Source organism: Microtus pennsylvanicus, chromosome 5 (assembly GCF_037038515.1).
Source record: "Microtus pennsylvanicus isolate mMicPen1 chromosome 5, mMicPen1.hap1, whole genome shotgun sequence".
Classification (NCBI taxonomy): Eukaryota; Metazoa; Chordata; class Mammalia; order Rodentia; family Cricetidae; genus Microtus; species Microtus pennsylvanicus.
Window position 1 is genome coordinate 85,417,454 of NC_134583.1, and position 26,469 is coordinate 85,443,922.

The 26,469-nt window shown below is 53.3% G+C and overlaps 1 protein-coding gene across 13 annotated transcripts in view; it reads left to right on the forward strand.

The window, feature by feature from the left end:
• Positions 1–23,670, forward strand: part of Shank2 (SH3 and multiple ankyrin repeat domains 2) — a 443,257-nt gene extending 419,587 nt beyond the window's left edge. For 6 of the 13 annotated variants that reach the window (XM_075972893.1, XM_075972896.1, XM_075972892.1 and 3 more), the window contains 5 exons: positions 4,679–4,809; positions 6,413–6,524; positions 7,333–7,353; positions 8,690–11,093; positions 19,790–23,670. In XM_075972893.1, the coding sequence (XP_075829008.1) occupies positions 4,679–4,809; positions 6,413–6,524; positions 7,333–7,353; positions 8,690–11,093; positions 19,790–20,360 (3,239 nt within the window). In that variant the 3' untranslated portion in view covers positions 20,361–23,670. The remainder of the gene's footprint in view (positions 1–4,678; positions 4,810–6,412; positions 6,525–7,332; positions 7,354–8,689; positions 11,094–19,789) is intronic. The other 7 variants (XM_075972898.1, XM_075972894.1, XM_075972902.1 and 4 more) reach the window with 3 other exon arrangements.
• The last annotated feature ends 2,799 nt before the right edge of the window (positions 23,671–26,469 follow it).

Consider the following 26,469-nt stretch of genomic DNA (forward strand, 5'->3'; position numbering starts at 1 on the left):
TATGGTCCCAGGAGGTTGCTGAAAGTTCGAAGTGCATGCCTGTAATCCCAGCACTAAGGACCTGAGAGGCAGAAAAATTTTAGGTTCCAGACCGGCCTTAGCTACATGAGACCTTTCTCAAATAGAGTGAGGCAGCCTCAACCTTGGCTCCACCCAACCGGCCACATCAGCTTAGAGACCCTGGGTTTTCACTGAGCCCTTTGCCTTAGAGCCTGTGGTAGGAAAAATCGCTGTGTCCAACCACCACAGACACAAAAACCTAGGGTAACTGAGGTGAGAGTAGAGACTGGGCAGAGTGAGTGGTGGGACAGGTTGTGTGACCATGACCTCTAACCTTGCTTGTCACCTCTGACTAAGCGCACAGACCTTCCAAGACTTGGAGTCCACAAGTCCATGGGGCCCAAACCGCATACCCACGCTTTACTGCCTGGGAGAGCAGACAGGAGGCAGCCTGCTGGTGGCCCGGGTGATGGTGTCATGCTTTGGTTTTTCTTCTGATAGCAGTGCGGCTGAGGAAGCCTGCCCTGTGCTAGCTCACCCTGAAATGGGTACAGCGACATTGCCCTTGCAGAGGAAGCAGAGGCCACTGGCTCTGAGACACCAAAAAGAGAGCATGGTGATTGGGAATAGACAAATCCCAGTTATCTCAGCTGCTATGAGTACCCATGAATCTCACTGCTGGCTTCATGGATGCTTCTGGAACACCTGCTCTTGGTCTTCCACAAAGATCCTATGTTGTACATGAGAGACAACTGGGTCGCTGCCCTGACCAGGGATTGACTTCTGGGCTCTGACTGCATCATCACCTCACTTGTGGCCAAGGGACAGAAGACCTCAGCAGGTCTTCTGTTGGCTGCCTGGGAGGCGGCAGTGGGCTGCAGCCTAGACTGCTTCCAGCTCTTGCTTTGCCTTTGGCCTTGGGTTGTTTTCCCACCCCAGTACGTTAAGACTTCTTTCCACAGAGTCATGACATCTGGTCAACTGTCACATGAAAAGCAGCAGGTGCCCCAAGTTGAGGTCACTAGACATGCCCTCCAGTGCTTCCTCCTGCAACTTTTGGGGCTGCCTGTGGCCCAGGTAAACCCACAGGCTGGGAGATACCATGATGCACAGGGCAGGCAGGTATTGTTAAGAAATGTGGCTATAGGCTCCTCAGGGAGCCTGACAAATTAGTTACCTCTCTCTCTCTCTGGTCCTGGAAGTCTACAACTTACAGACTGTGGGTGACATACCTGCCTTGTGAGAGACCTCAAACTTGCTTTGAGACTGAGAACTCGGCTCACGGCTGAACTGTTTTGCATACCATGATGACTTTCATGTGTTATCCAGTCACCAGGACCTCATGTTGGCCCTGCGAGGGCCTGGCCTCCTCAGCCATCTATACAACTCCAGTTCTGGGCTTTGGAAATTAAGGCGTGTCCTCAGGAGCCAGCCACCTTTAGTTCCTGTCAATAAGATCTCAAAGATGGAACCTGTGTGGTCAAGTCTATAGTTCCCGTTGGTCAAGAAATCTTAGGAACAAGATGAAAACCCGTCTGTCACCTGACTCACACCAATGGCACTAATGCTAGAAGATCGGGGTCGGAGAAGTTCATAAAGCAGTTCCTAAGGCTGATGGGAGAGGCAGTGCTCGAGACCAGGCCAACATTCAAGGTTCCCGGGGGTGTACCCCAAGACACAACCACACCAGCACTGTCATGTTACTGACTCCACAAGCCTGCCCAGTCAGCTAAGTGAGGCGGATGACTCCGGTGACCCCTACAGGAGCACCCCCCAACTGTGTTCTCAGTGAAAGACACGGCTCTTGCTACAGCTGTGTGGACCGGGATGACGCCTCAAAGCCCCACAGGGTCAGGACCATCACGGGAGACGCTCATCCGAGGACCTGCACAGCCCACTCCTGCTTGGCATGTGGAGATGCCACAAGCATTCATGTGTCAGACAAGAGACCCCACGTGCCACCAGTGAACTCACACACACTGCCGGCCCCTGCCAGGAAGATTATTTGTGACTCCGAGACTCTTGAGCACGAGTGTGTTCCTTTCATGTCCTATGTTCTCCATGTACCCAGACCCTACATGGCAGACTCTGGTCAACTACCTCCCCTTACTGAGTCTGTACCCAGGACCTTACTAGCAGTACTGTGGCCCTGTGCATCTTGCATCTGATGTTCCAAGGGTTCTTGAGGCCCACAATGTTCCCTTGCCCAGCTGCTACCACCAGCTATTGAGTTCCACTAAGGCCAGATCTTTTGGGCAGGAAAACCAGGAGCTTTCTGAATCTCACCCACACCTCTGCTTGGCAGTCCTAGGCAAGCGCTTACAGGGTGAGCCAGCCAGGAGAGGACCTTCGCTTTTCGAGGTTTGTGCGCAGGCTGGAGGTGGCTGGATTCTTGCAGGTGTCCAGAGCGCTCCACATCAAACACCAAGAGTCACTCCACTTGTAATTCAGTGGCCTCCGCGTGCCCCACGTTCCAGGCTCAACCTCTGTGGACAGCAGGAGCAGGTTCAGCGCAAACACCCCAAAGGAGAGGAGGGGACTTCTAGAATGACATCAGCGTTCCCTGCCAGCACCCACTGCGGTGGTGGGACATGGCTCTCCAGTGCTAGGGAGATCCTTGAAAGAACAGACTGTGGGATTCACCTCAGCTGAAGCTAAGCCAAATGACCCATACTGAGCGATCTGGCATATCGTGTGGGAGCGCGGATCAAGACAGGCCAGTGTGTCCTGGTTAGCTCACCAAAGCCGGCCACACAAGTATCCGCCCAGCTGGCAGGTGGGCCGTGGGGACTACACAGAAATGAGTTCTGTCCCGGCCATAAAAGCCAACCTGGAGTCCTGGAGGAAGACAACAGAGAGTCAGGCGGACATGGCCTATAGCACGTGGTGGAAAGCAGTCTGCCGGTGTGCAAGGTGGTAAGCAGACACACCACGGGTGACAGACACTCCAGCAGGAATAGGCAGGCCCAGGGGGTGAGGGTGACGCTTTGATTTAAGGTGGGTGATTGGAGCTGCAAATGTCCTCACTGCCAGTGGAGACAGGAGCCAAGCAGTTGCCTGACCAATCCCTGAGGGGCAGAGGCCCATGACCAGAGAAGCCTGTGGGCCCAGGTATCAGAGTCAGCTATGAAGAGACACAGCACCTGAGACTGTGTGAGTCTGCAGGCCTGCGGTCTCCTACAGTCTTCGTCCTTCTTTAAGCTCTTTACACATGTGGAAAGGCTCCAAGGCTGTGCAGGACCTGGCATGGGCCACATGTGGACTGCAGACATCATCTGGACTGCTAGAATCAATACTGGTCTGGAATTAGCGGTCTTCTCAGGATGTCGGGCTATGGTGGATACTTCCATTGCCCCCAACCCCAGCACACCCACTTCCTCTGGAGTCCTCCTCAAGGGATTTTGGTTCTGGCCTGCCTTCTTAGAAAACATGACTTTGCACTGGACACTGAGCGCTACCGTGGCTCTGGGGACTCAGCCAGAGGGTCAGCTTCTCCAACACACCATTGCCAAGTAGCACCCCGGATGACTTGGTAGTTTTGTCACCCTGTGTTCACTGAACAGGCAGTCATATCAGACCCAGAATGGGAGAGCTTGCCTATAGGACTCAGCTTGTACAACGAATAATCTAGAAGCTAGCATTCCGTGTACCTCAGAAAGGATCCAATATGGGAGGTGCCCGCAAGCATGATTCCCCATCAACTTCATCCTGGCCCAGGGCATCTTGCAGAAAACACAGCCTGGGACAGCTGGGGCCTTTTCCTCAAGTGCCTCTGGGAGGCTGGGGGCCACTGACTGTGGGTCTCAGGGAATGGGGTCCCTGTGTTCTGGTGACCTAGACAAAGCCTTGTGCCTAGTTTCGGGACCTCAGTTGTCAGGGTCATGCTAGAATGAGCTTTCATTTTCAAGTTGTTTTTTTTTTCTTTTTTATATCTTTTTCACTTTCCAGGACTCCTTAAGCTTTGGTTTTCGTTTTCTAGAACTGGGGATGTTCTAGCATGAGGAGATATGAAAGTTCCCTATGCAGCACAGGCTCATCTGTGGGTGATGATGTCTGGGGTCTCTGCCATCATATCTGGCTTACTAAACACAGTCAACATCCCAGCCTTGGTGCAGGTTGCTTGCCTTGGAAACTGTGTTTAGTTATGAAAAGGACCACATTTATGAGTGTGTGTGTGTGTGTGTGTGTGTGTGTGTGTGTGTGTGTGTCACATACCTGGTGACACAGGCCTGTAGTCTCAACCCTCAGAAGACTTGCATAGGAGAAACAAAAGTTCAAGGCCATCCTGAACTAAATAATGAGACTCTGGCTCGAAATAATAATAGTAATTCCAAAATTAACATGATACCATCAATAACAAACCCCATTTGTCGGATCTGAAGATGGCAAGTCACAGGTCCTGGGTGGTATAGTGGTCTCCATAGGGGAAGGCTGAGATGCTGAGGTCTCCCATTGTCTTTGTCCAGTGTACACACCTCAGGCAGGTGAGGTCTGGGATGCGTGGTGGTGCCCTAGTGGGATGTGTGGAGTGGGGAGAGATGCATGCTTCCTCCCCACGCCACAGCCTGCCCGCTGTTCCAGACACAGTGGCTGCGTGCCTGCATTCTCCTAGCTAAGCCTACCAACTCCCCAAAATGCCGTGAGACTAAGCCACTCCCACCCTTGCTTTGTCTTCTAGATAAACCCGAAGAGATAGTGCCAGCCTCCAAGCCCTCCAGGACTGCAGAGAATGTGGCCATAGAATCGAGGGTGGCGACCATCAAGCAGCGGCCCACTAGCCGGTGCTTCCCAGCAGCCTCTGATGTGAACGTGAGCCAGTGGGACTGGGTAGGGTTTGGGCTGGCCTGGCTGGTGGGCAGTCAGAGGGCTCAACATGCATGGGGCAGGCCAATTCAGCAGCTGAACTTCAACACCCTCTCTGCATAGGTCCAAAGCCCATTTCCAGGGGCGAGCACTCTGGTTCAACACAGATCTGCAGTGACCAGGCTAAAGTGCAAAGCTCACCACTCCTGCATGCCATTTTGGCCTGGGTTTATCCACAGAGCCCCAGACCTTGAGGGTGTCCTCCATATGCCCAATCAAGAGACCACAGTCATAGAGGCTGTGGAAGTGTTCCTCAGACAGTTGCCTACCTAGAGCCCCACACACTGGTCCTCTGTACATATGCTTAGCGCATGCTCTGAACTGGGTTGACAGCATCCTTAGAAGGGAAGCTGCTTGGTGTGCTGGACGTCATTGAGTCCATGGGAAGCACTGGATGCCAGCTCACAGCAGCTGCTGCTGCTATGCTTGCCCACCCCAAGTAAAAGGCACTCCCAGAAACGAGGTGACAAGTTTCTCACGAGCCAGGGCTGAGTCTGGGCAAAGGTGAGGGCTTCGTACCCCTTGATGCCTCCCTCTGGTTTCTAGTCACCATCACCGTCCATTGCTAGGTATGGACACTGACTGTCCCACCATATAGCTGGGTATTTTCTTTGACTCACTTTCAGATTAGCTTGGTTTAATCCAGCCCTTTCAGACAATAACACCCACAGTTGCCATGAATTTGGTAAGAGTTTTATATGCAATAAAATAGATATTACTGAAATTCAAATGTTCACTTCAGTCCTCTTCCCTCTCAAAGTCCCATAGGTGGTGCCCCATCCTTCAACCTAGCCACTCTCCACCCTGACAGCCCCTGGGACACGTTCCTCTGGCCTCCCAGGGGCCAATATCCTACCTCCCCAGCCTCAGGCTCTAGAGTACAGGCTCTGAAGCCCAGATGAGCCTGACAGAGTTCCCCCAAACATGTTCCTAGTGCGCCTTAGGGCCTGAACTTTCCCAAATCCCTCCCAGGCCTGTGGGGCATAACTGGCGATCTCTCTCAGACTGGCAGGACACACAGCATAGGTGTAGCAGCCGTGAGGAGGCAGAGTGTGCTCTCTGAGAGGCCACCTGCAGGCGTCTTTGTGACACATTCCGGGGTCACTTATAGTTCTTCCTGGGTGACAGGTCAGGCATCTTACTCTTCTGCACAGGCCCTGTCACCTGACCACACCCACTGTAGCTAGAAGAGGAAACAGGATCCCAGCTGAGGACTTGACCAAAGCCATGAGGACATGAGGACCCAGGGTTTGGCCTGGATCAGACCCCACTGCCTACCACACTGTTTTCCCCATGGGCCAGCCATCCTGGCCCTGAGCTTCTTTGCCGACTGGCCTGGTAGATGCTGTCTCAGCAAAGTGTGGCTGCCTAGAGCTGGGCATGCTGGTGTCATATGCACAGGAGCCAAATGGAGTGTGGGAGGGCGTGGCCTGAGGAAGCCAATGGTGATTGATGCCTACTGCTCCCAGAGCTTTCTGTCATTTCTGGTCCTGTCAGTATGGGTGGGGGGCTCCCAGGGATGTACCTCACCTGGTTCTCTTGTTTGCAGTCCGTGTACGAGCGCCAAGGGATTGCTGTAATGACGCCCACGGTCCCTGGGAGCCCGAAAGGCCCATTTCTGGGCCTCCCTCGAGGTACGATGCGAAGGCAGAAATCGATAGGTAAGAAGTGTGACCCCCACCCGAAGACGTTGCCCCTAAGCTTTCAATTGCAGCCCTCAGCTCCTCAGGAGTTCTGGGCTCCTGACTCCTGGCCCATTGGTTGCCTTGGCACCTAGACCCTAACCATTCCCCACCAGGCCTGCCTACCAGGGGGCAGGTGCCCAGCCTCTCTCCCACCAGGCAGCCCCTTGAACTTGGTGGGGTATAAAACCTTCCTTTAACGGTGTTTTCTCTAATCTAAGCACTTGGGGGAGCAGGATGGAGGGCGGGCAAGGCGGGCAGACCCCTCCAGTCAATGTTTCATAGAGCTCAAGGGACGTACTTCTCCGGGTGGCTGGGTCAGGTATGAACCGCTTTGTGTAAGAAAGCAGCTTGCCTTCCTCGCTAACATCCCGTTTCCCTCATTGGCTCGGACAGGGCAAGGTAAACCTGACCCCTCGAGACAGAAAAAAACTCCAGTGTGGTCCGTACCACGTGAACTTTCTGGAAGCCAAGGCTACTGCTGGACACAGTGGAGCCTTGCCACATAAAGAGAGGGGGGTTTGCAACCTCCAGCCTCACCAGGGCACTGCCAGAAACATAAGCTCTGTGTGTTCCAGAAGCTCCTCCTGACGATGCTGCCAGAGGCATGGCATGTCTGTTTTTAGTCAGAGGAGGAGGCAGGAGGCGGCATCTAGGTGATAATGACCATGGTGGCGTCTGCAGCTTGGGTGGCTCGCCCACCCCTCTGGGCCGGGCATAGCTGTACGCACACCTTGTTGTATTTCTGGATCTTTCTGGCTAATAACAGTTGATTTCCTCCTGTCAGACAGCAGAATCTTTCTATCAGGTCAGTGAACCCCCAGTTTGGAATCTGTAACTTGAATGTATCCTGGTTTACTTTATAAGGGGTATTCTTAAATTATTACTCCTTGGGAATGTCACCTTCAGGTGACTCACAGTATATGGTTCACAGATATCTCCTTCAGCAACAGACCTCTGAGATGGCAAATTAGCCTCCCACAGGAGTATGTTCAATTTGGAATACCCTTATCAAATGGAAGTTCTCATGGAATAAGTGACTGTAGTTTGTCCTGGGAATTTTTTTTTAATTTCAAGTAATTCATTTTGTTGCCTCTGAAAACCTGCATGCCCCTGTGTGAGAACCCATCCTTGGCGTCTGCCGCTGTGTGTGCTGCTTCTGTCTCTGTGTTTTAGGCAGTGCTGGAGCCTACTTTCACCCCAGCTAATACTCCCAGAGCAAACCCAGGCTGTGCCATGGCTTCAGCCACATCCCTGCTCATGGTCACGTTCACACACTTTCGCCAGTCAGGCCTCAGAACACAGTTCTGCTTTTCCATGACAGCCAACCACAACTCTCCAGAGGTCCTACAGGCCCACTGCAGTGCTTCTGTGGAGCTGGGCCACTGGCGTGCTGATGGATCAGTATCCTGCAGCTACTGTGGGCCAAGACCAAGTGGAGAACCAAGACTCCCTCCCCTCACAGGGACAGCCCTTGCCAGAATGGCCTTTCTTTTGTGCCAGCCACCTGCTGAGGGCTGAGGAGTTCAACATACACAAAGCCCTCTGTGTGGCCCAGAGGAATCAGGTGACAAAACTGGTCATTGTCCCCTTGGAGAAGACCACACAAGAACAGTAGCACCTTTTAGTAGCACACATGGGCCGCCACTAGGTAGTGGGCTGTTCTAGACGAGTGGCAGATCCGCCTGGTAACTGGGCAAGAGGGCCAGCAGCCCTGACCTTTATGCCACTCACATGGCCTCTCAGAGTCGGATAAGAGTCTCAGTCCGTGGGAGCCCTCACCAGGCCTGAGAGAGACAGATGCCTCCTGCACCAGCACCTCTATGGACACACACGCAGCCACATCTTTGGGTTCACATGGCCAGAGCTCGACCTGAGGGTACACACAGCCTCACCCCAGACTCCATGGTGTGCCCCCAGAAAAGCAAATCCCTAGATTTGTTCACCACACCAAACACCTCTCTTTCTGGTTCCGGCTCCTAGAGGGTGTGTAACTAACCCCAGCGTCCTGGCTGTGCTGTGCTGTCTAACAACTGTCTACTGTCTCAGTCTGTGATGTGTGAAGACACAGTGTGTTACACAGTCCTGGGGCCTCCATTGGGCTTTGAGATTGCCCGACTTAAAAACATGTTTTCTGCTTACAGGGATAACAGAGGAAGAGCGGCAGTTTCTGGCTCCCCCGATGCTGAAGTTCACCCGAAGCCTGTCCATGCCGGACACTTCTGAGGACATACCCCCTCCACCGCAGTCTGTGCCCCCGTCTCCCCCTCCACCTTCCCCCACCACGTACAACTGCCCCAAGTCCCCGACTCCAAGAGTCTATGGGACAATTAAGCCTGCATTCAATCAGAACCCCGTCGCCAAGGTGCCACCAGCGACCAGGTCTGATACTGTGGCCACCATGATGAGGGAAAAGGGGATGTTCTACAGGAGAGAGCTGGACCGATTCTCCCTGGACTCTGAAGATGTCTACAGCCGCAGCCCCGCCCCACAGGCCACCTTCCGCACCAAGCGGGGACAGATGCCTGAGAACCCATACTCAGAGGTGGGGAAGATAGCCAGCAAGGCCGTCTACGTCCCTGCCAAGCCAGCCAGGCGGAAGGGCATGCTGGTGAAGCAGTCCAACGTGGAGGACAGCCCTGAGAAGACATGCTCCATCCCCATCCCAACCATCATCGTCAAGGAACCCTCCACCAGCAGCAGCGGCAAGAGCAGCCAGGGCAGCAGCATGGAGATCGACCCCCAGGCCACCGAGCCTGGCCAGCTGAGGCCAGACGACAGCCTCACTGTCAGCAGTCCCTTCGCTGCCGCCATTGCTGGGGCTGTGCGTGACCGGGAGAAGCGTCTGGAAGCCAGGAGGAATTCCCCGGCCTTCCTCTCCACAGACCTGGGAGATGAGGATGTGGGTCTGGGGCTACCTGCTCCCCGGATACGGCCCTCCAACTTCCCTGAGGAGGGTGGGTTTGGTGACGAGGATGGAACGGAACAGCCACTATCGCCTACCCCTGGGACAGCACCCAGGGAGCTGGAGAACCACTTCCTAGGTGGTGGTGAGGCTGGTACTCCGGGGGATACCGGGGGACCCCTGAGTTCCACATCCAAAGCCAAGGGGCCTGAGAGTGGCCTAGCAGCTCCTCTCAAGAGTGGCAGCCCAGCCAGCCCTGAGAATTACGTGCACCCACTCACAGGGCGGCTGCTCGACCCCAGCTCCCCACTGGCCCTGGCACTCTCTGCCAGGGATCGAGCCATGCAGGAGTCTCAGCAGGGGCACAAGGGGGAGGCCCCCAAGGCTGACCTCAACAAGCCTCTCTACATCGATACCAAAATGCGGCCCAGTGTGGAGTCCGGCTTTCCTCCAGTCACCAGGCAGAACACCCGGGGTCCCCTGCGACGGCAAGAGACAGAGAACAAGTACGAGACAGACCTGAGCAAGGACCGGAGGAGTGACGATAAGAAGAACATGCTGATCAACATCGTGGATACGGCCCAGCAGAAGTCAGCCGGCCTGCTGATGGTGCACACGGTGGACATCCCCACAGCAGGGCCACCCCTGGAGGAAGAGGAGGACAGAGAGGATGTGGATATAAAGCCAGACCACTCACCCTCCACAGTGCCAGAAGGCGTTCCCAAAACCGAAGGTGCTTTACAGATCTCCGCTGCCCCGGAGCCCGCCGCTGCGCCCGGCAGGACCATTGTGGCAGCGGGCTCCGTGGAAGAGGCAGTGATTCTGCCATTCCGCATCCCCCCTCCCCCTCTGGCGTCCGTGGACTTGGATGAGGACTTCCTTTTCACAGAACCGTTGCCTCCTCCCCTGGAATTTGCAAATAGTTTTGATATTCCTGATGACCGGGCAGCTTCAGTTCCCGCTCTTGCTGACTTGGTCAAGCAGAAGAAAAATGACACCCCTCAGCCCCCTTCGTTGAACTCCAGGCAGCCAGCCAACTCTACAGACAGTAAGAAGCCAACGGGCATTTCAAACTGTCTGCCTTCCTCATTCCTGCCACCCCCTGAAAGCTTTGACGCCGTCACCGACTCCGGGATCGAGGAGGTGGACAGCCGGAGTAGCAGTGACCACCATCTCGAGACAACCAGCACCATCTCCACAGTGTCCAGTATCTCCACACTGTCCTCAGAGGGCGGGGAGAGCATGGATACCTGTACAGTCTATGCAGACGGGCAAGCCTTTGTGGTTGACAAACCCCCAGTACCTCCAAAGCCAAAAATGAAGCCCATTGTGCACAAAAGCAACGCACTTTACCAAGACACGCTCCCGGAAGAGGACACAGATGGCTTCGTGATCCCCCCACCCGCACCCCCGCCCCCACCGGGCAGTGCCCAGGCCAGTATGGCGAAAGTCATCCAGCCAAGGACCTCCAAGTTGTGGGGTGATGTCACAGAGGTCAAAAGCCCAATTCTCTCAGGCCCAAAGGCAAATGTCATCAGTGAGCTAAACTCCATTCTGCAGCAGATGAACAGAGGGAAGTCCATCAAGCCCGGGGAAGGGCTGGAACTGCCCGTGGGAGCCAAGTCAGCCAACCTCGCTCCAAGGTAAGTTCACAGTCAGCTTGGGCATGTGTGGTCCAGCACTGGCCAAGCAAAACAACTGGAGAGCCACCAATGCAATCGAGAAGAGGGGACCATCGTGGTCTCTGCTACACCTATTAGGCTGTAACCTTCCTGTCACCATCCTGTCACCGGACTACAGCAGAGCCAAGACCGTGGCTGTCATACAGCCTATGACACACAGACACATAAAGACGCCAGATTGCACTGGGCCAGGCCCATGGTCGCTTCCAGAAGGAAGCTCAGGTCTCTGTTCCGTTCCTTCCAGCCTTTTGCCGGGACCATCTTGAAGGCAGGCAGAGATTCATTAAAACCCAAACTGGTGACCAGAGGTGGCCAGAGGGTGGGTGGTGTAGCCAGGTGTCTGAACATGCGTCTGTCATTCCCTCTTCCTCAATCACTAGTTTGAGGACTGGACTGGGGGAAGAGCTGGGTCATTTGCTGAGGATGAACACCTGCTGCATGGCTGCATCACCCTACCCAGGGTGACATCCCAAAGGGTTCATTGCCAGTTGGGCCCAATGGGCCATTTTCAGCATCGTGTAGGGTTTAACAGGCTACCTTCCCTGGCATGGGAGTAGAATAAACTCATTCTTTCTACAACCAACCAGAAGGTTCTAGAACAACCCCTTGACTATATGAAGCTTTGGGATAGTACCCAGCAGCCCTGAAAACTCCACCCTCTCCATGGCTCTCTTGTTTTTGTTTCCGTGTGTGTACATGCATGATGTTGTTCGCGTCCTTGTGCTTCTCAGCTGCTCCGACTGATGGCTGAGCTCGGGTTTCATAGTTTTGACTAATGAAGTCTTTCCTTATTCTCCCGCTGGGCAGGCGTCTGATTCAAACAACCAAGCCCATTAATCAGGAACATCACACTGCATTTGAGTCTTGAGGTTTGGGCTGTGAGCCACGGTTCTCTCTCTTACCTTTCTGTGTGTTTGTAAGTGAATGACTTGGATGCCTGCTTTACTCCTCTGAGAAATGCTGATTGGTCGATGTAAAGAAGTGTGTGGATGCCGCCGCCCGTTGCCAGGACACCCGCTACAGGTGGTGTGCAAAAGCATGCTCCCATGGCTCCCTGCTAGCTAGAGGACATCTGCAGAAACCCGTCACTTCTGGTGGATGTAACTACATACACAACTGCAAGTTATATTCTGACGTCTCTAAAATGTGCGTGTTTCGCCCTTTGACCGTGCCGCGCAACCCCTTGTTGTCCATCCCCTTGTGAAACGTTTGCAAGCCCCGGGGTGGTGTTTATGACATCTGGGCAGCAGGGTCCTGGGCAGTAAGTCCGTTCTTCAGAGAGGCTAAGCAGGTAGCTGACTTGGGACAGACTCGCAGCCTCTCTTGCCCCCCTTTTACAGCCATCTTCAGCAGAAGAGAAGCTGAGAGGGAACTGAGTTCAGGACTGCAGAGCTCACTGGCGAGGGGGATCCCATGTCAGGATTGCCGAGCTTGTCTACTGGCCTCATTCACGGGGTCATTCTGAATGGCCGCAGGTGATCCCCTGTCCCTTGTTTTCCTGCTTAGACAATCTCTGGTGGCTCCGAGTGGAGGGAGTCTTACCCTCCACTGGGTGCTGGGATTCCTGGTTGCCAGGTCAGGGTAAGCTCAGAGAGACCATCACCAGCACAGTCCCAGTGGGCAGCACTGCCACCACCCAGACAATTTGTTCATAACCCAAGCTTCTCACAGCAAGGACTTTAGCCAAGACCTTCAAACACCAGGCATTCTGTCACATGGGTTCCACATAAGAGCCGTGAAGCACAGTCAAGAGGACTCTGTGGGAAGTTACTACTCCTAAGATGACAATGGGGATTGACTCCAGAGACAGGGCCACTGAAGACCATCTGTAAGACTGAGCTCCCAAGAAGACAGGAGCATCTGTTGGACCTGGAACTCTCCTGCTGCTGAGGGGAGAGATGACAGTGGCTGACCTCAAGCAGTAGAGGAAACACATACCCCCAACCCTCCTTTTCAGATCTAAGGACTGCACCAGGTTGGGCACACACACAGGGCACTGGGATATCAGCTGCAACAGCAAGACACGGGACCACAGGTAGTTCACAGACCCACCAATGCATCCCATGTGGCAGTTAGCGGTCCAAGTTCTGCCTCATCTCAGGTGCATTGGCCACCTGCTCACATTGCTCAAACAACTCTGTTGCCTTCACTGTCGGGACCAGGATGACAACTGCGTTCACTCGACGCAGGCATCTTGCCACCACTTGTAAATGCTTATAAAAGTTGGGAGTTCTGAGCCAGGTGGTGGTGGCGCACACCTTTAATCCCAGCACTTGGGAGGCAGAGGCAGGCGGATTTCTGTGAATTCAAGGCCAGCCTGGTCTACAAAGCTAGTTCCAGGACAGCCGGTGTTACACAAAGAAACCCTGTCTCAAAAACAAAATGAGAGAGAGTCCTGAATTATCCTGAGCAAAATGAGGTTCAAAATCCAATGGAGGGAATTACTACTGAGGAAAAAAGAAATGAGGGTTTGAGGGAAAGTAAAAACTAACTGGCCATGTCGTCTGAAGTGACACACGCTAAGGCAGAGAGACCCTGTTTCCTCAATGGTGACTTTGTTCACCAAAGAAGAGCCAGCTCTGTTCCTCAGTGGTTCCACCATGTGAGAGGAGTTTTGCTGAATTCATTTCGCCTTTGAAATAATGTTCCTTTCGCTGCTGGAGTCTCTTATGAGCTCTGAGAAACTCAACTTACGCCAGCGCCGGGACAGGGTCCAGGGAGGGGCAAACGTTAGATGGCCTGGCACTGGCTTCCTTGGGTGTAAGGGATCTAACTTTAGTATAGTCAAGGTTTCTAGCCCGACCCCCAAATCAGGGCAATGTGGAATTACAAAATTAATTACAAATATGTTGAAAGGGGATTTTCTTTATCAGAAACACCTCCTGGGCCTACCTAAAAAATCCATGGAGCGAAGCCGTGGGGCAGTTGTAGCCACAGGCCTGATCCTGAAGCAATCTCATAGTTCGAGTCAGACCAGAACGAAGGAAGGAAGCTGATGGATCTAAAATCACTCTTTCCCCACTGTCCACAGGCTCCTCCTGTACTGGCTGTGCTCCAATATGGAGCCCACTGCTCAGCAGCTCTGCCCTCCCCAAGAGCCTAGAACTCAGAGGACATGGCTGTGTGGTGTCTGCCTCAGCCCCTGTGGGTAGATACATAAGGCATCATGGGAACCCTGGGATGTTCCTTAGCTAGACAGAGCTTCTGACTTTCAGAGGCCTCCTGTCTAATGTATCTGCTGACGTATCTGCCCACAGTGGAGGTGGCAGGCCCGAGTGACATTCTTGTTGCTTTGTGGATCTAGGCAGAGCACTTAGTTGTCCTGGTTAAAGCAGCGTGAGACCAGTGCCCAGCCATGATAGGGAGTTCAATAAGCCACTAGCAGCCACTGTCTGTAGCCCAGTACCCAACCCAAGAAAGAGACAAGAGGACATCACCACAGAGGACACCATGGCCCTCCACAATTGGCAACTGTGGTCATCGTCATTCACCCTGCCAGCCTCTGTTGATGGCCCAAGGTACCAGGCGCCATGTGGTGCCATTGAAAAGCGCAGTCTTTGCCCCTTTTGGGGGGAGTGCCAAGTTCTTGAGGTTAGAAATGGCAAATACGAAGTGAGACCGGACGGCAATGTGGTAAGTGCCCCAGAGGGAAAAGGATACTCCGTCAAGATAGAGCGCCCCTGTGCAGAAAGGAGCCGGTTCTCCGAGGAAGTGATTTCCAATGACTTGAAATACAAGGAGCCCGCTGTACAGAAACCCCGGAAGCACAGCACCCTGAACACAGCGGGTGGACAGTGTGAAGCTGGGCTGGAAGGGACTCCCCCTGCAGGCAAGTCCGAGCCCAGCCATGAGGCAAGGAGTGAGAGGCTGCGACGACACAGGATTGGATCCAGGGGGTAGAAACTATGCAGAGACTGACCAGGGCTTACCAGAACTGGACTCCGGTGTCTTTGAAATCCCCGAGGCTGCCTGCATGTGGACATGGGGAGGATGCTTCTGAGTGACCTGAAATACACATGCTGAAGAGGAGAGGTGCCTTGGAGATGAAGAACTAGACCAGGCTGCCCGCCTGTAAGCACAGACCCAGGTCGAACTGGCTATGATATGGGACATAGGAGCGTCCTCCTCTGGCTGTCGTTAGAAAGCAGGGTAAAACCTGTTCTCTTCCAGCATCCATGGACAGACTCGGCTTATGTTCACCCTCCCTAGATCTCGGGGTAGTGAGTGCTGGAGGGATCCCCACAGCTCCTTCTGAGGGTGTGGTCACACTTCTAGCCAGCACTTTGGCCTCCATCTTGCTGAAGCACACAGGGGCTTGGGAGGAAAACAATGGTACTAAGGAAGTCCGGGTCCCCAAGATCCCTGGGAAGGCAGTGTTCAGGAGCCTACGGGGCTTCACTCAACCCCTGCTGTCCTGAACTCCTAGGTCCCTGAACTGCAGCATCTCCTGCCTCTGGCAGTGTCCCCTGGCTCTCAGCTTGCTCGCCTGTATGATCCAGCCTCTCGGTTCTGAAACTGATCTTTATGGATGATTAAACTGCCGTGCCCAGCTGGCCCCAGAGCTCAGGTTCCTGTTCCATGGCATCTCAAGCTCTCTGCACTGTCAGGCAGCTTAGGTGCCTCCATCACCAACCGAAACTAGAGGGTATGCTGCTGCGGGGACCGCCTGGCACTCTGCCACAGTCCACATGCTGAGGTGACAGCTCTGACAGTTCCTTCCCTTGACCATTGAATAGCAGGTCTCCTTTCTAGAAAGTACTTACCTATTTTTATGTGTAACAGTTGTTTTGTCTGCTTGTGTGTATGTGCACCATGTACACCTAGTGGAGTCCAGAAGAGGGCACTGGGTCCTCTGGAACTAGAATGACTGATGGTTGAACCGTGGGCGGGGGTGGAGGGAATGGATTGGCTGGGAATTGAAGCTGGGTCCTCCTCTATAAGAGCAGCCAGGGCTCTAAACCACCGAGCCATCTCGCCAGTCCCCTCAGGTGTTCTCTCTTGATCTTATCCCTCCTTTGACAAGAGTCTGTCACAGGTAGACAGTTTCTCCTGGAAGTAGGCACCTTTCTAACCTAGCAACTTGTGAGCGAAGTGGGAACGCTGAGAGCGATGTGGAGACCGAGGCAGCTTCCGAGGCAGGAAGCTAGCACGGTGGCCACAGCCGGTCCTTCTGCTGTTACCATTGTACGCCAGTTCTGGACCATACCCTAAGACCTGGAGAGAGCCGGGTCCAGGATGAGGGGTGCTGAGGGGTCCCAGCTTCTGAAACTTGAGCAAACACTAGAACAGTCCCAGGGAGAGACCAGGGTGCTGCTCCTACAGCGCAAGCCCCACGACCCATTTGTAGGAGCCTGGAAAGGCAGAGCAGCTTCACGAGAAAGCAGTCTGCTGCCTGACGTGGTTCTCTACACTTCTGATACCAGTACTAGGGAGGCTGCGGCAGGGGGATTGCTACAAGTTCTAAACCAACCTGGGTCAACAGTGAGACTCTTATTTCAAGTCACCAAAAGATGGGAAATGCAGAAGGAGGAAAGGAAGGAGAGGAGACAAGTGGTTTAGGAGTAAATGGTTCTTACAGAGGCGAGCCTGCGGCTGAGGGTCCATGTCCAAAGGGTTCTAAACCCTAACACTGGTGCTGGCCACACTGCTGCTCAGGTCCCAACTGAATCCGTAACCACAGTGTAAATGTTGTTGCCCATTTGCCTCCCAGCTCATCAGTTCCCGCCAGGGAAGACAGGTGACGCGTGTCCGCCAGCAGCTGGATTTGTTTTGTTTTTTTAATTCTCGCATTTTTAAAAAAATGAATTTGATTTTAAAAGCAGGCGAGAGATGATCCTCCCAGAGGCGGGTGTTTGTGAGTGTGTATCTATTCTAAATCAGGGTAACAGACTTCTGTGTATGCCGCCCAGCAGCCCGGCCGTTGCCTAGCAACATAATGATCTGTGCGCACGCGGGAGGATCCAGTGAGTCATGACAGAGTGATTCACCAGGAAGGAGGCAGGCTACCCAGAAGGCTCAGAGCGGGCCGGCAAGCTAGCCATCATTGCTAGTCCAACTCTACTCAGCAATCGCTGTGCTGGGTGGGGCACCTCAGGCCCCAAACGGTGGCCAGGACTATATCCCTGCTGTTAGCTGCTGCACTAACTGCCATGTTGTGTGGTAAACTTGAGAAAGCCCTAGGCTGGGCAGGTTGGCCTTGTCCACTGGGAACATTGACTCATTCCCAAGCCCAAAGCCGAGTTAGGGAAATAGCTGTGAGCCGTGGTCAGGAAGTCTTCCTTCTCTGAGTGCCAGAGAAGGCATGGGTTCCCTTGCTCACGTGAGCACAAGGTCTGAGCCCCTGGGCTGCCTGCCAGGAGGGTTCTGAGGTGGAGCATTCAGCCAGGGTCCAACCCATCTTATTTTCCCCCATGAGGAGGCTGCTGCCTCTCACTTCCCAGTCAGTTCTGCAGGTCGTCTCAACCACTCCCTGTGTCGTTTCTGTTTGCTCCCATGGTGCTGTGTGCAGAAGAGGGTCATGCTGAGCAGAAGTAAGTGCAGCCTGCTGAGTGTTCCCCTGTGTGCCACTGTCCCCGCTCCTACCTGTTTCCCAGCAGCAACTGCTGCAGAGTCCATCTTGTCCAAAGCCAGCCCAGCCCAGGGTGCTGAGCAATGCCCAGGCATCTGCTGGCTCTTGGGGGACTAGCATGCCAACCACATTGACCCCCAACCAAGGGGCAGGCCAGTGCTGGGCACAGAACTACACATATCCCTCCCAGCTCTTCCCTGCCTCGGTAGTTTTCAGGAGCTCCTGTAGGACACTGGCCTGCCTCCCTCCTTCCTCAGGTCCTTGCTTAAGGGAGCCCCACTTCTGCATAGGGAGGTGGCACATGCTGGAAACGAGCCCCCCCACACACACACACACATACACATTGCAAAGAGAGCCAAGCAACTGCAGTGCTTGTTCAGGCTGGACCTGGAATGGCTCACCTACAACCTGAGAATCGGAGGGGGACAGGGCGGGTTCCACAGACCCTTACCATGTCCCTGGCCTACCTCTCCATGAGGACCTAGAACTGAATCCTCGGGGTTCCCTGGAAGCTGCAAGGCCCAGATGGGCTCAGGGCCTCACTCCATGGGCTGCCTCAGGCCTGCCAAAATGACCTGCCCGTGAGTATAACCAGTAACCAGGCTGTGTGAGCAAACTTTGCTGGAAAGAGCACTCTGGGGCATACTCCATATGTACCTACACTTCCAGAAGCCGTCACTGCAGGTCTGATGATCCCTGGCATCAATCCACATCAGAGTCCTGGCCCACAGAACCCACACCTACTTTCTACCCTTGTAATATCCCGTATTTGAGGTAGTCACTCCTAACCTATTAAGGGTGTTCCCCGGACAGAGAGGGGCCTGGGTGACCAGCTAGTGACTTCACCCAGACACATGGCAGGCAAAGAAAACAAACAGCACCCAAGGGAAAGGGACCACGGTATGCTGCCTCAGGGTCTCACCCTTCACTTAGGCTCTGAAGAGGTCCTAGTCTCTTAGCATCTTGGAACCCTGCAGGGGTCAAGAGGTCCCCCAAGTTCAGTGTACCAACACCAGAAGTTTTAGCTCAAGGCACACACCATAACACCACAGCCCAGAAGCCCCTAAGAGGTGGACCCTCAATTCCTACCAGTTTCCACAGGACATGAAGGTGTGTGGGCTAAACTCTGAGCCACGCCAGTCCAGGTTGTGCCTGTGGCAGGATGGACCTTTCCAGAAATGAGAGGGGTGTAGTGTGTCCGCATCTCCATGAGCGAGCCCAGGTCAAGAGACGCGCCTATTTTCACCCTGGAGGTGTCTTATAGTCACAAGGCTGCGGTTTGGAGGCAGCAGAGCGAGTAGCAAGCCTTGGAGGGAGGCTTCACCTCCCCAGCTGTGTGACTAGAAAGTCTTCAGAGGGGCTGCCCAGCATGTGGGGGGGGGACATGTTTCATAAAACCACCACCTCCAGATAGGTGAGTGAGGACGAGAACTTCCTGGTCCTCCTCCCAATGGGGATCATCCTCCCACACTGGGCTTGAGGAGATAGGCTCTGGGAGAGTTGAGCCTGTCCCTCCCTGCTCTGAGGATCTCCCCTACCCAGACATAGCAAGAAGGACACCACCCGTGGCCACCACTGGGAGAGGGGGCTTCTGTCTCCTGTGGGAATAGGGTCATGGAGGGAGTGCATGGGTACACCCCGAAGCCCACAGTGAAACACTGCTCACCAGAACTTAGCAGCCTGGATGCTCTGCCCCCTAAGTGCCCCAGGAGAATTTCTTCTAACCCCGCATGCCTATGTGGCATTTGTAAAGCAATGAAAACCCCACATTTGTCCCAGATCTAAGGACTTTAACCCATAAGCAGAGCCCTGGGGGGCTGTCCTCTGTAAGGTGTATGTTACTGGAGAGGGCCCAGGCTCGTTCTGGCCTGCACAGGAGGTCCCCCAGGTTCCTCTCAGCCTGGCCCAGGTGAGTGGTGGCTGGCTTGCTGTGCTGCAGTGCCTCCCGCTCTACCTATTCCCTTCTGACTGGCATGGCGGTCTGTATCATTGCCGGTGCAGACTTTCTGCTGTGATGTGGGTGCCTCCCCCTCCCATCCCCGATCCTCAATGACCAAGAAGTGATGTTCTTCTCTCCTTGCTGTTTCAGAAGCCCGGAGATCATGAGCACAGTCTCAGGAACACGGAGCACTACGGTCACCTTCACTGTCCGCCCCGGCACCTCCCAGCCCATCTCCCTGCAGAGCCGGCCCCCCGACTATGAAAGCAGGACCTCAGGACCACGGCGAGCCCCGAGCCCCGTGGTCTCACCCACAGAATTGAACAAAGAGATTCTGCCCACCCCTCTGTCTGCTGCCGCAGCCTCTCCCTCCCCCACACTTTCAGATGTCTTTAGCCTTCCGAGCCAGTCCCCTGCAGGGGACCTCTTTGGCTTGAACCCAGCAGGACGCAGCAGGTCACCATCTCCTTCAATACTGCAACAGCCAATCTCAAATAAGCCTTTTACAACTAAGCCTGTCCACCTGTGGACGAAACCAGACGTGGCAGACTGGCTGGAAAGTCTGAACTTGGGTGAACACAAGGAGACCTTCATGGACAATGAGATTGATGGTAGCCACCTGCCAAACCTCCAGAAGGAAGACTTGATAGATCTGGGGGTGACTCGAGTCGGGCATAGGATGAACATAGAAAGGGCTTTGAAACAGCTGCTGGACAGATAAGGGTGGCTGCCCTGGGCCTTTACAGACTCCTTTGTTATAAGTAGAGATGGGCTTATGTTGAAATGTGTGGTGGCCAAACAGAGGCTGAGAGCACCACTCTCGGTCCGTGGGCTTGTCTCTGGGTACCCAAAGAAACGCTGTGGGTGTCCTTGGTGTGGCCAAACCAGGGCCTCAAAACCCAGCTCTCCATGCAGATTTCTTGGGCGGCTTCTGTCCAAAGGGATGGTAAGGGGGGTTTCTGTCATGGTCCCAGAGGTTCCTGTCGATGGCATGTGGGACCCTCTCCTCCTGTGGCAGGTACCAGTGTACTCCAGATACCTCCTGAGGCCTCCCTCCTCTGCCTTCTGGGCAGCTCTCACCCTCCAGCCCCAGAACACAGCCTTTCTTCAGGCCTGTGGCCTCCGGGTGGGCTCACTGGCTCCTATCCCTCCCCTGTGCTCGGCTCTCAGTGAGCAGCTCCAGGTGGAGCCCTGCCTGAGCCAGACGGTAGAGAAATGCCGTCCCATCCGCCTCTTTGTCTGACTCCTGTGATGTGCATCTGAGCTTCTTTGGCCCCAAGGTCCTTGGCAGTGGTGGCTGTGTGGACGGGATCGTGCCCAGCTTGCTTAACTTGCTTTCTCTATTCCTGCAAACCGATTAGCATTTAATTCCAGGGTGGCCAAACTGAAGTCACACGGAGTTAGTCAAAGCACAAAGTCACGATCCTGAAGAGGAGGGAGGCCTGGCTGCAGAGCCAACCAGTGTGTGGCTGTCTAAGCCCACAACCTCCAGGACAAGAGCAGGTGTCTGCCCAGAGCAGCAGCTACCCAGGAGAGAGAGGCCAGGCTCTCGAATTTACTTTAACTATCCGGATGTCTGCTGAGCTCCACAGAGGTCAGGACAGATAAGCAAACTGTTCTGACAAGGACAAGAAGACCTGAGGCTCGTGGTAAGCATGGCTGCCCAGGGAAGCTGTTGTCCTCCCTGAGAGAGAATGGGATGCCATGCCTTCCATCCACACCAGGCCATGGGGAGCATCCTGCTGAGGCAGCCCTTTGCCTCTCAGAGGCCAAGAAAGGTGGAACTCAGGGGCCTTTCTCCCTTCTCTCAGATAGCGGGGATCCCACCAGCTTGTCTTAACTGTAAGTCTGGGTCTCAGAGAAGCCCATGGTCAAGACCTGGTGGACAGAAAGTGGGGCACAGGTTGTGGCAAAGTGTAGGCGTGTGTGGAAAGGAAGGCAGGGAGCATCCTGGACCAAGCCTCACCTCAGGCCCGCTGCCTGAGTCTGCCCTTCCCCCAGATCTCCTCCCTCCCAAAACAATACCTCTAATGTCCCAGGGAGGTCACCGACTGCACACAGCCACTATGCAGCCAGCTAGGCTCCCGAATCCCCCTCTCCCCCGCACTCAGAGGAGACGTCAATGTCAGGTTATGGTTTTATTATTTCAGAACTAGCCCAGCCCATCTCTAATTATAAAACATTGTTTCTTTTTTTTTCTTCACTTATGCTCACAACCACATGTCTGACGAGGCCTGGAACAGCTCTGGAATGAACACATAAAATTTAGCAATTTTTTAAAAAAAAAATCTTTCTTTACCACAGGTTTAAATATGTGTACAGATAGTTCATAAGCACAATATTTTAAGGGGGAAAAAAGTGGCTGGTCTACTGGGCAGCCTCTGTGCCACCTCGTGCTGGAATGCTAAAGGGAGAAAGGGTTCATGGTTTAATGACACCATTTCCTTGGGACAATTATACAAGCAACCTTTTAAAATAGCTTTCTTCCCTGGACACATCGGAGCCTGCAGCTCTTCCCTTCCCAGCCTTGCCACAGCGCCATCACTGAAGGGCAATTATTTCTTCAAAAGGATTGCAATCCACAGCTTGGCAGTTTCTCCAAAATCAATGCCCACACACGCACACGCATGTACACACACACACAGAGACACACTCCCTCACATACCCCTTGAAATGGAGACCAAGGCTTCAAATCTTACTTTGCTCCCAAAACCCTTGGCAGGCCAACCCCAACTTGTGAGTCATCCGCTCACCTGGTAGCAGGTGACTGGCGAGCACCTTGTCTGGGTCCTGTCGGTTCCCCACAGCAAGGTGAAGGAGTAATGCCCCAGACATACACGAATCCAGACACTGCGGGTCGCCGGCAAAGAGTTCAGAGTGTGGAAGTGTGGCCCTGCCATTAATCTGTCTTCCATGGGTGGTTCTCCGAAGTCCCCTCAGTGTGCCATGTCACTGGGCTCCTTTCCTTTGCCTCTGGTTGGCATTACCTCTGTGCTCAGTGCCAGGCAGATGCCAGGCAGGAGACCTTAGGCTTGGGACCCGCTGATGGCAGCGGGTGACAGGCCATGACTGCCTTCCTTAGACTTCAAGCCACATGCCACCAAGCAGAAGCAAGCTGACTGCCAGCCTCGGGAGCTGATAGGCCAGTTCTGCTTAGCAGTGTCTGGGCACAGAAACACCGCTGGGCCTATCAGAACCCACCCCCAACCACCCGAACACACATTTGCCTAGATGACTGGTCTCTATCTCTGATAGCTAATGTTGCTAAAAAAGCAATAGTCCCTCATCGAAATTGCCGCCATTGCTCTCCCCAGTTGGAACATGTCAGGACCAGGCCCTGCTCCAGGACCCCCTTCAGTGGTGAATCAGATGTTAAACTGCTCATGAGGACCATGTTACCACTCTTCCAGGTTTTAAGATCAACTTTTGTTATATACTGTAATTTAAATAACTGCATAAATTTACATGCCTAGTTTCTGTAATATTGTGTATACAAAACCAAAATCTCTCAAGCTGTAAATTGTGTATACCCGCCAGGATCCCTGCTCTGGGGTGTCCGTGCGCATTTTAGATTTAATTCATACAATTAAAAATAACTCAGTGTGACTGCTGCCGTGCTGAAACTTTACATAAGAAACCTTTGTGATACTTTAGTTAATAAAATGGTGAGTTTTTTCCTAAGTTATTGAACAAGCAAACATTACCCAGCTGACCTGGCAAGGACTTTTTTGTGTGTGTGCGGGTGGGGGGGCCACAAATAATGATTTTTTTTCTCCCATTAGCAATTTTCGGTTTTAAATACTAACTTGTTTCACACTAGAGTTTGTGTGTAACAACACATGTCACATTATCTTTGTTGCTGTTAATTTTGTGCTCTTTTTCTTTTTAGACTTTATTTAGAGGGAGAGAGAGAGAGAAAGAGAGAGAGAGAGAAAGTTCCTGTACTTTGCACTCCCCCCCCCCCAATCCTTCGATCTCTTGTATGGCAACCAAAATTACTGTAAAAAAAAATAAATATACTCTTGCAATAAGGTTGTGGTTCTGATTACAAAGGGGAAGGTGGAACCTGACTCCTCAGAGCTATCAAGTTTGCCATTCGGTGTAGGGTGTTTCCCACACCTTAGTCAGCTTTACCTGGACCAGGTGACAGCGTGGCATCTCTCCTTCAGCCACTTCGCCTCAGGCCTGTTTCCTCAAGTGCCCTCATTGTCTAAGTGGAAACCTTGTATATTATTTTAGAATTGTGCAAAATGTCAAAGTGGGCTTGTGTGTCCACTCCTGAGAGCCCCAGGCCTGGCTGTCCCTTTTGTTTCAGGGTGGATGCAGGGGCACCCAGAGACCAAGCCAAGCTTTCCTAGGAGGAGAGGTGTTCTTGCCGCACTGAAGGGTGTTGGCTGGCCAGAGGTCATGGGAGCTGAAGACCAAGTAGCTTCTCCAGCTGACCTAACCAGCCGATGTTTTTGTGAGCTGCAGTGGACTAAGGCCAGGGGAGCAAGAGAGAATCTGGGTCTTTAGCAAACTGCTAAGTCAGGGGTCCAGGGCCGTCCGTGCACTTCCGGAAAGTGTATGTGAAAACCGCTGAACCCCTCTGGACTCCTGAGTTCCCCGACAGAGTCTCTTCTTGGACACACCCTTCATCCAAGTAGCAGCAGCCACTGCGTCCCCGTCCTTGTCCTTTGCTCCCTGAAGTCCCCAGCAGATCCTCCCAGACCCTCAGTTCTCCCAGTTTCACGGTCCAGTGACATTTCCCAGACCCCTTGGTAAGGTGGAGATCCGTCAGGGAACATCTACTGGTCAGCCTTCTCTTTTCTTGAACTGTATTGAGGCGTCTTCTCCCTGGGGGTCTGTACCATGTCTGCACCTTTGGATGCCCTGGGTGGGAGCATCCTGGATGGAGGGGTCCCACAACCACAGGTATACAGACTGCCTGCTTTGGGCAGAATCCAGCAGTGTCCGCTACCCTGCCCCAGGTTCTGTCAGCCCCAGGGCTCACCCTTCAAGTTCCCACTGATGATGCTGATTCTTCCTGTGCTCCGGGATGAGGGTCTGCAGCTCATAGTCTTTGCTGGTTGATGTTTAAAGTCACGACAGCCACTGTTCGCGGCTTCTGCTAGAACTCTGCTCACAGCCAATCCGAAACTTTATTACGAGCCTTCAAATAAATAATAGAAAAAAATTTGATTTAAAAACAAAGTGTGTGCCTTGGGTGTTTTGAACTAATCTGCATAAAACCATACTGTAACTGTATATTTGATGAGGGATCAATATATCTTCAATGTATAATGTAGCTGATAAAAATAGTTCTAGTGCCTTGTCTTCTGAACTGAGAAGCCCAGATCAATGCACAACCTAAAGAAGCAAAGCCCGACCAGAGAACTGAGTGCTGAGAGGCGTGAGCCCCTGTGTGTGGGGCCTTCTCGTCAGAAGACTGTGGAACACACACAGTCCTTTATGCTTAAAAAAACAAAAGAGAGAGAACGTTGAAACAGAATTGTGTTATCAATTAATTTTCCATTAAAAATGCTCTCTGCTCTAACACGTCCAGTATTTTTCATTTAAATACAAACATGGTTTAGGGAATTATAGTAGGGGTGGTATGGTTTCTTCTGACACCCTGGGTGGGCAGTGCTTGTGTTGTGTCGCCCCCTGGTGGTGCTGGCCAGTAATGACTACCTGGGTCTGCGGTGGCTTGTGGTTTATGTTTTGCTAAAAAAGACACAAAATATTTGTGTTTTAGTGACTATTCTCTTTTGAAAAGAAGAAGACATTAGAAGTAGGTCAGTGCAATTCTGATCTCACCACTGCCGGCTGTTTCTAGAAGTTCAAAATGTCAGACGTCCCTGAGTGGCCTTCATCCAGGGTAGGGTACACATTGGAACCAAGCATTCCATCCCTGGGTCTGGACTAGTCACAACAGTGAGCCTAAGCAGTCTCTAGCCAGAGAGGGGAGTATCACCACACACTGTGCCTCCTCAGCCTGCAGATGTGGAGGCAGGGTGGACACCATACTGTGTGCACCACACCATTGAGCAGGCTATAGTAACACGGGTCATAGAGTCTCAGGCACCGTGGGTTCCAGTAATTCTAGAAGCTGAATCACAGACTGCAGAGAAGCCACCTCCTGGTGCCAGCACTGCCTCCGTGTAAGGCATGTGCCCGGGGATCAAGGGTCCAAAGATGAGACAGGCCACTGTCCACAGCCACTGGGTGAGATGGCCAGACATCCTGGAGACACAACCTGGAGTTAACTCAGCAGCCGCCCACTATCCCAGGTGTCCATGGGAATCAAGCCGCCATGATGCTTCCCAGAACTATGACAAAAACATATTCTCTGCCCCAGGACTCAGGGAGGTCTAAGGAGAGTGTTGGCTTAAGGGAAGTCCAGGCTGGGCACACCAGGGCAACCTCCTGGAATGAGTGCCAGCTATGAAGTGGAGCACCACTCGGGAGCACTTCACAGCCCCAGTGTGGAACCATGTCCTGCCAAGGCCATGGAGAGTAGAACATTTTACTGTGCAACCTCCCTGGTCAGGGTCACCTAGAGGTAAGATGCCACGGTCGCCACTTGGTCAGAATGTGACCCCAGATGAAAGGGGTCATGTGCTCTCTCCATCACTTTCCCGAGTCAATAGTGCCAGGCGGGGATTCTGGAAGCTTAAAGATGCCCAGGACCACAGCCCATTCAATCAGAGGAAAGGGAGGCTGGATTCAGAAATAGACCACCTTAGCCGGGCAGTGGTGGCGCACGCCTTTAATCCCAGCACTCAGGAGGCAGAGGCAGGCGGATCTCTGTGAGTTCAAGGCCAGCCTGGTCTACAAGAGCTAGTTCC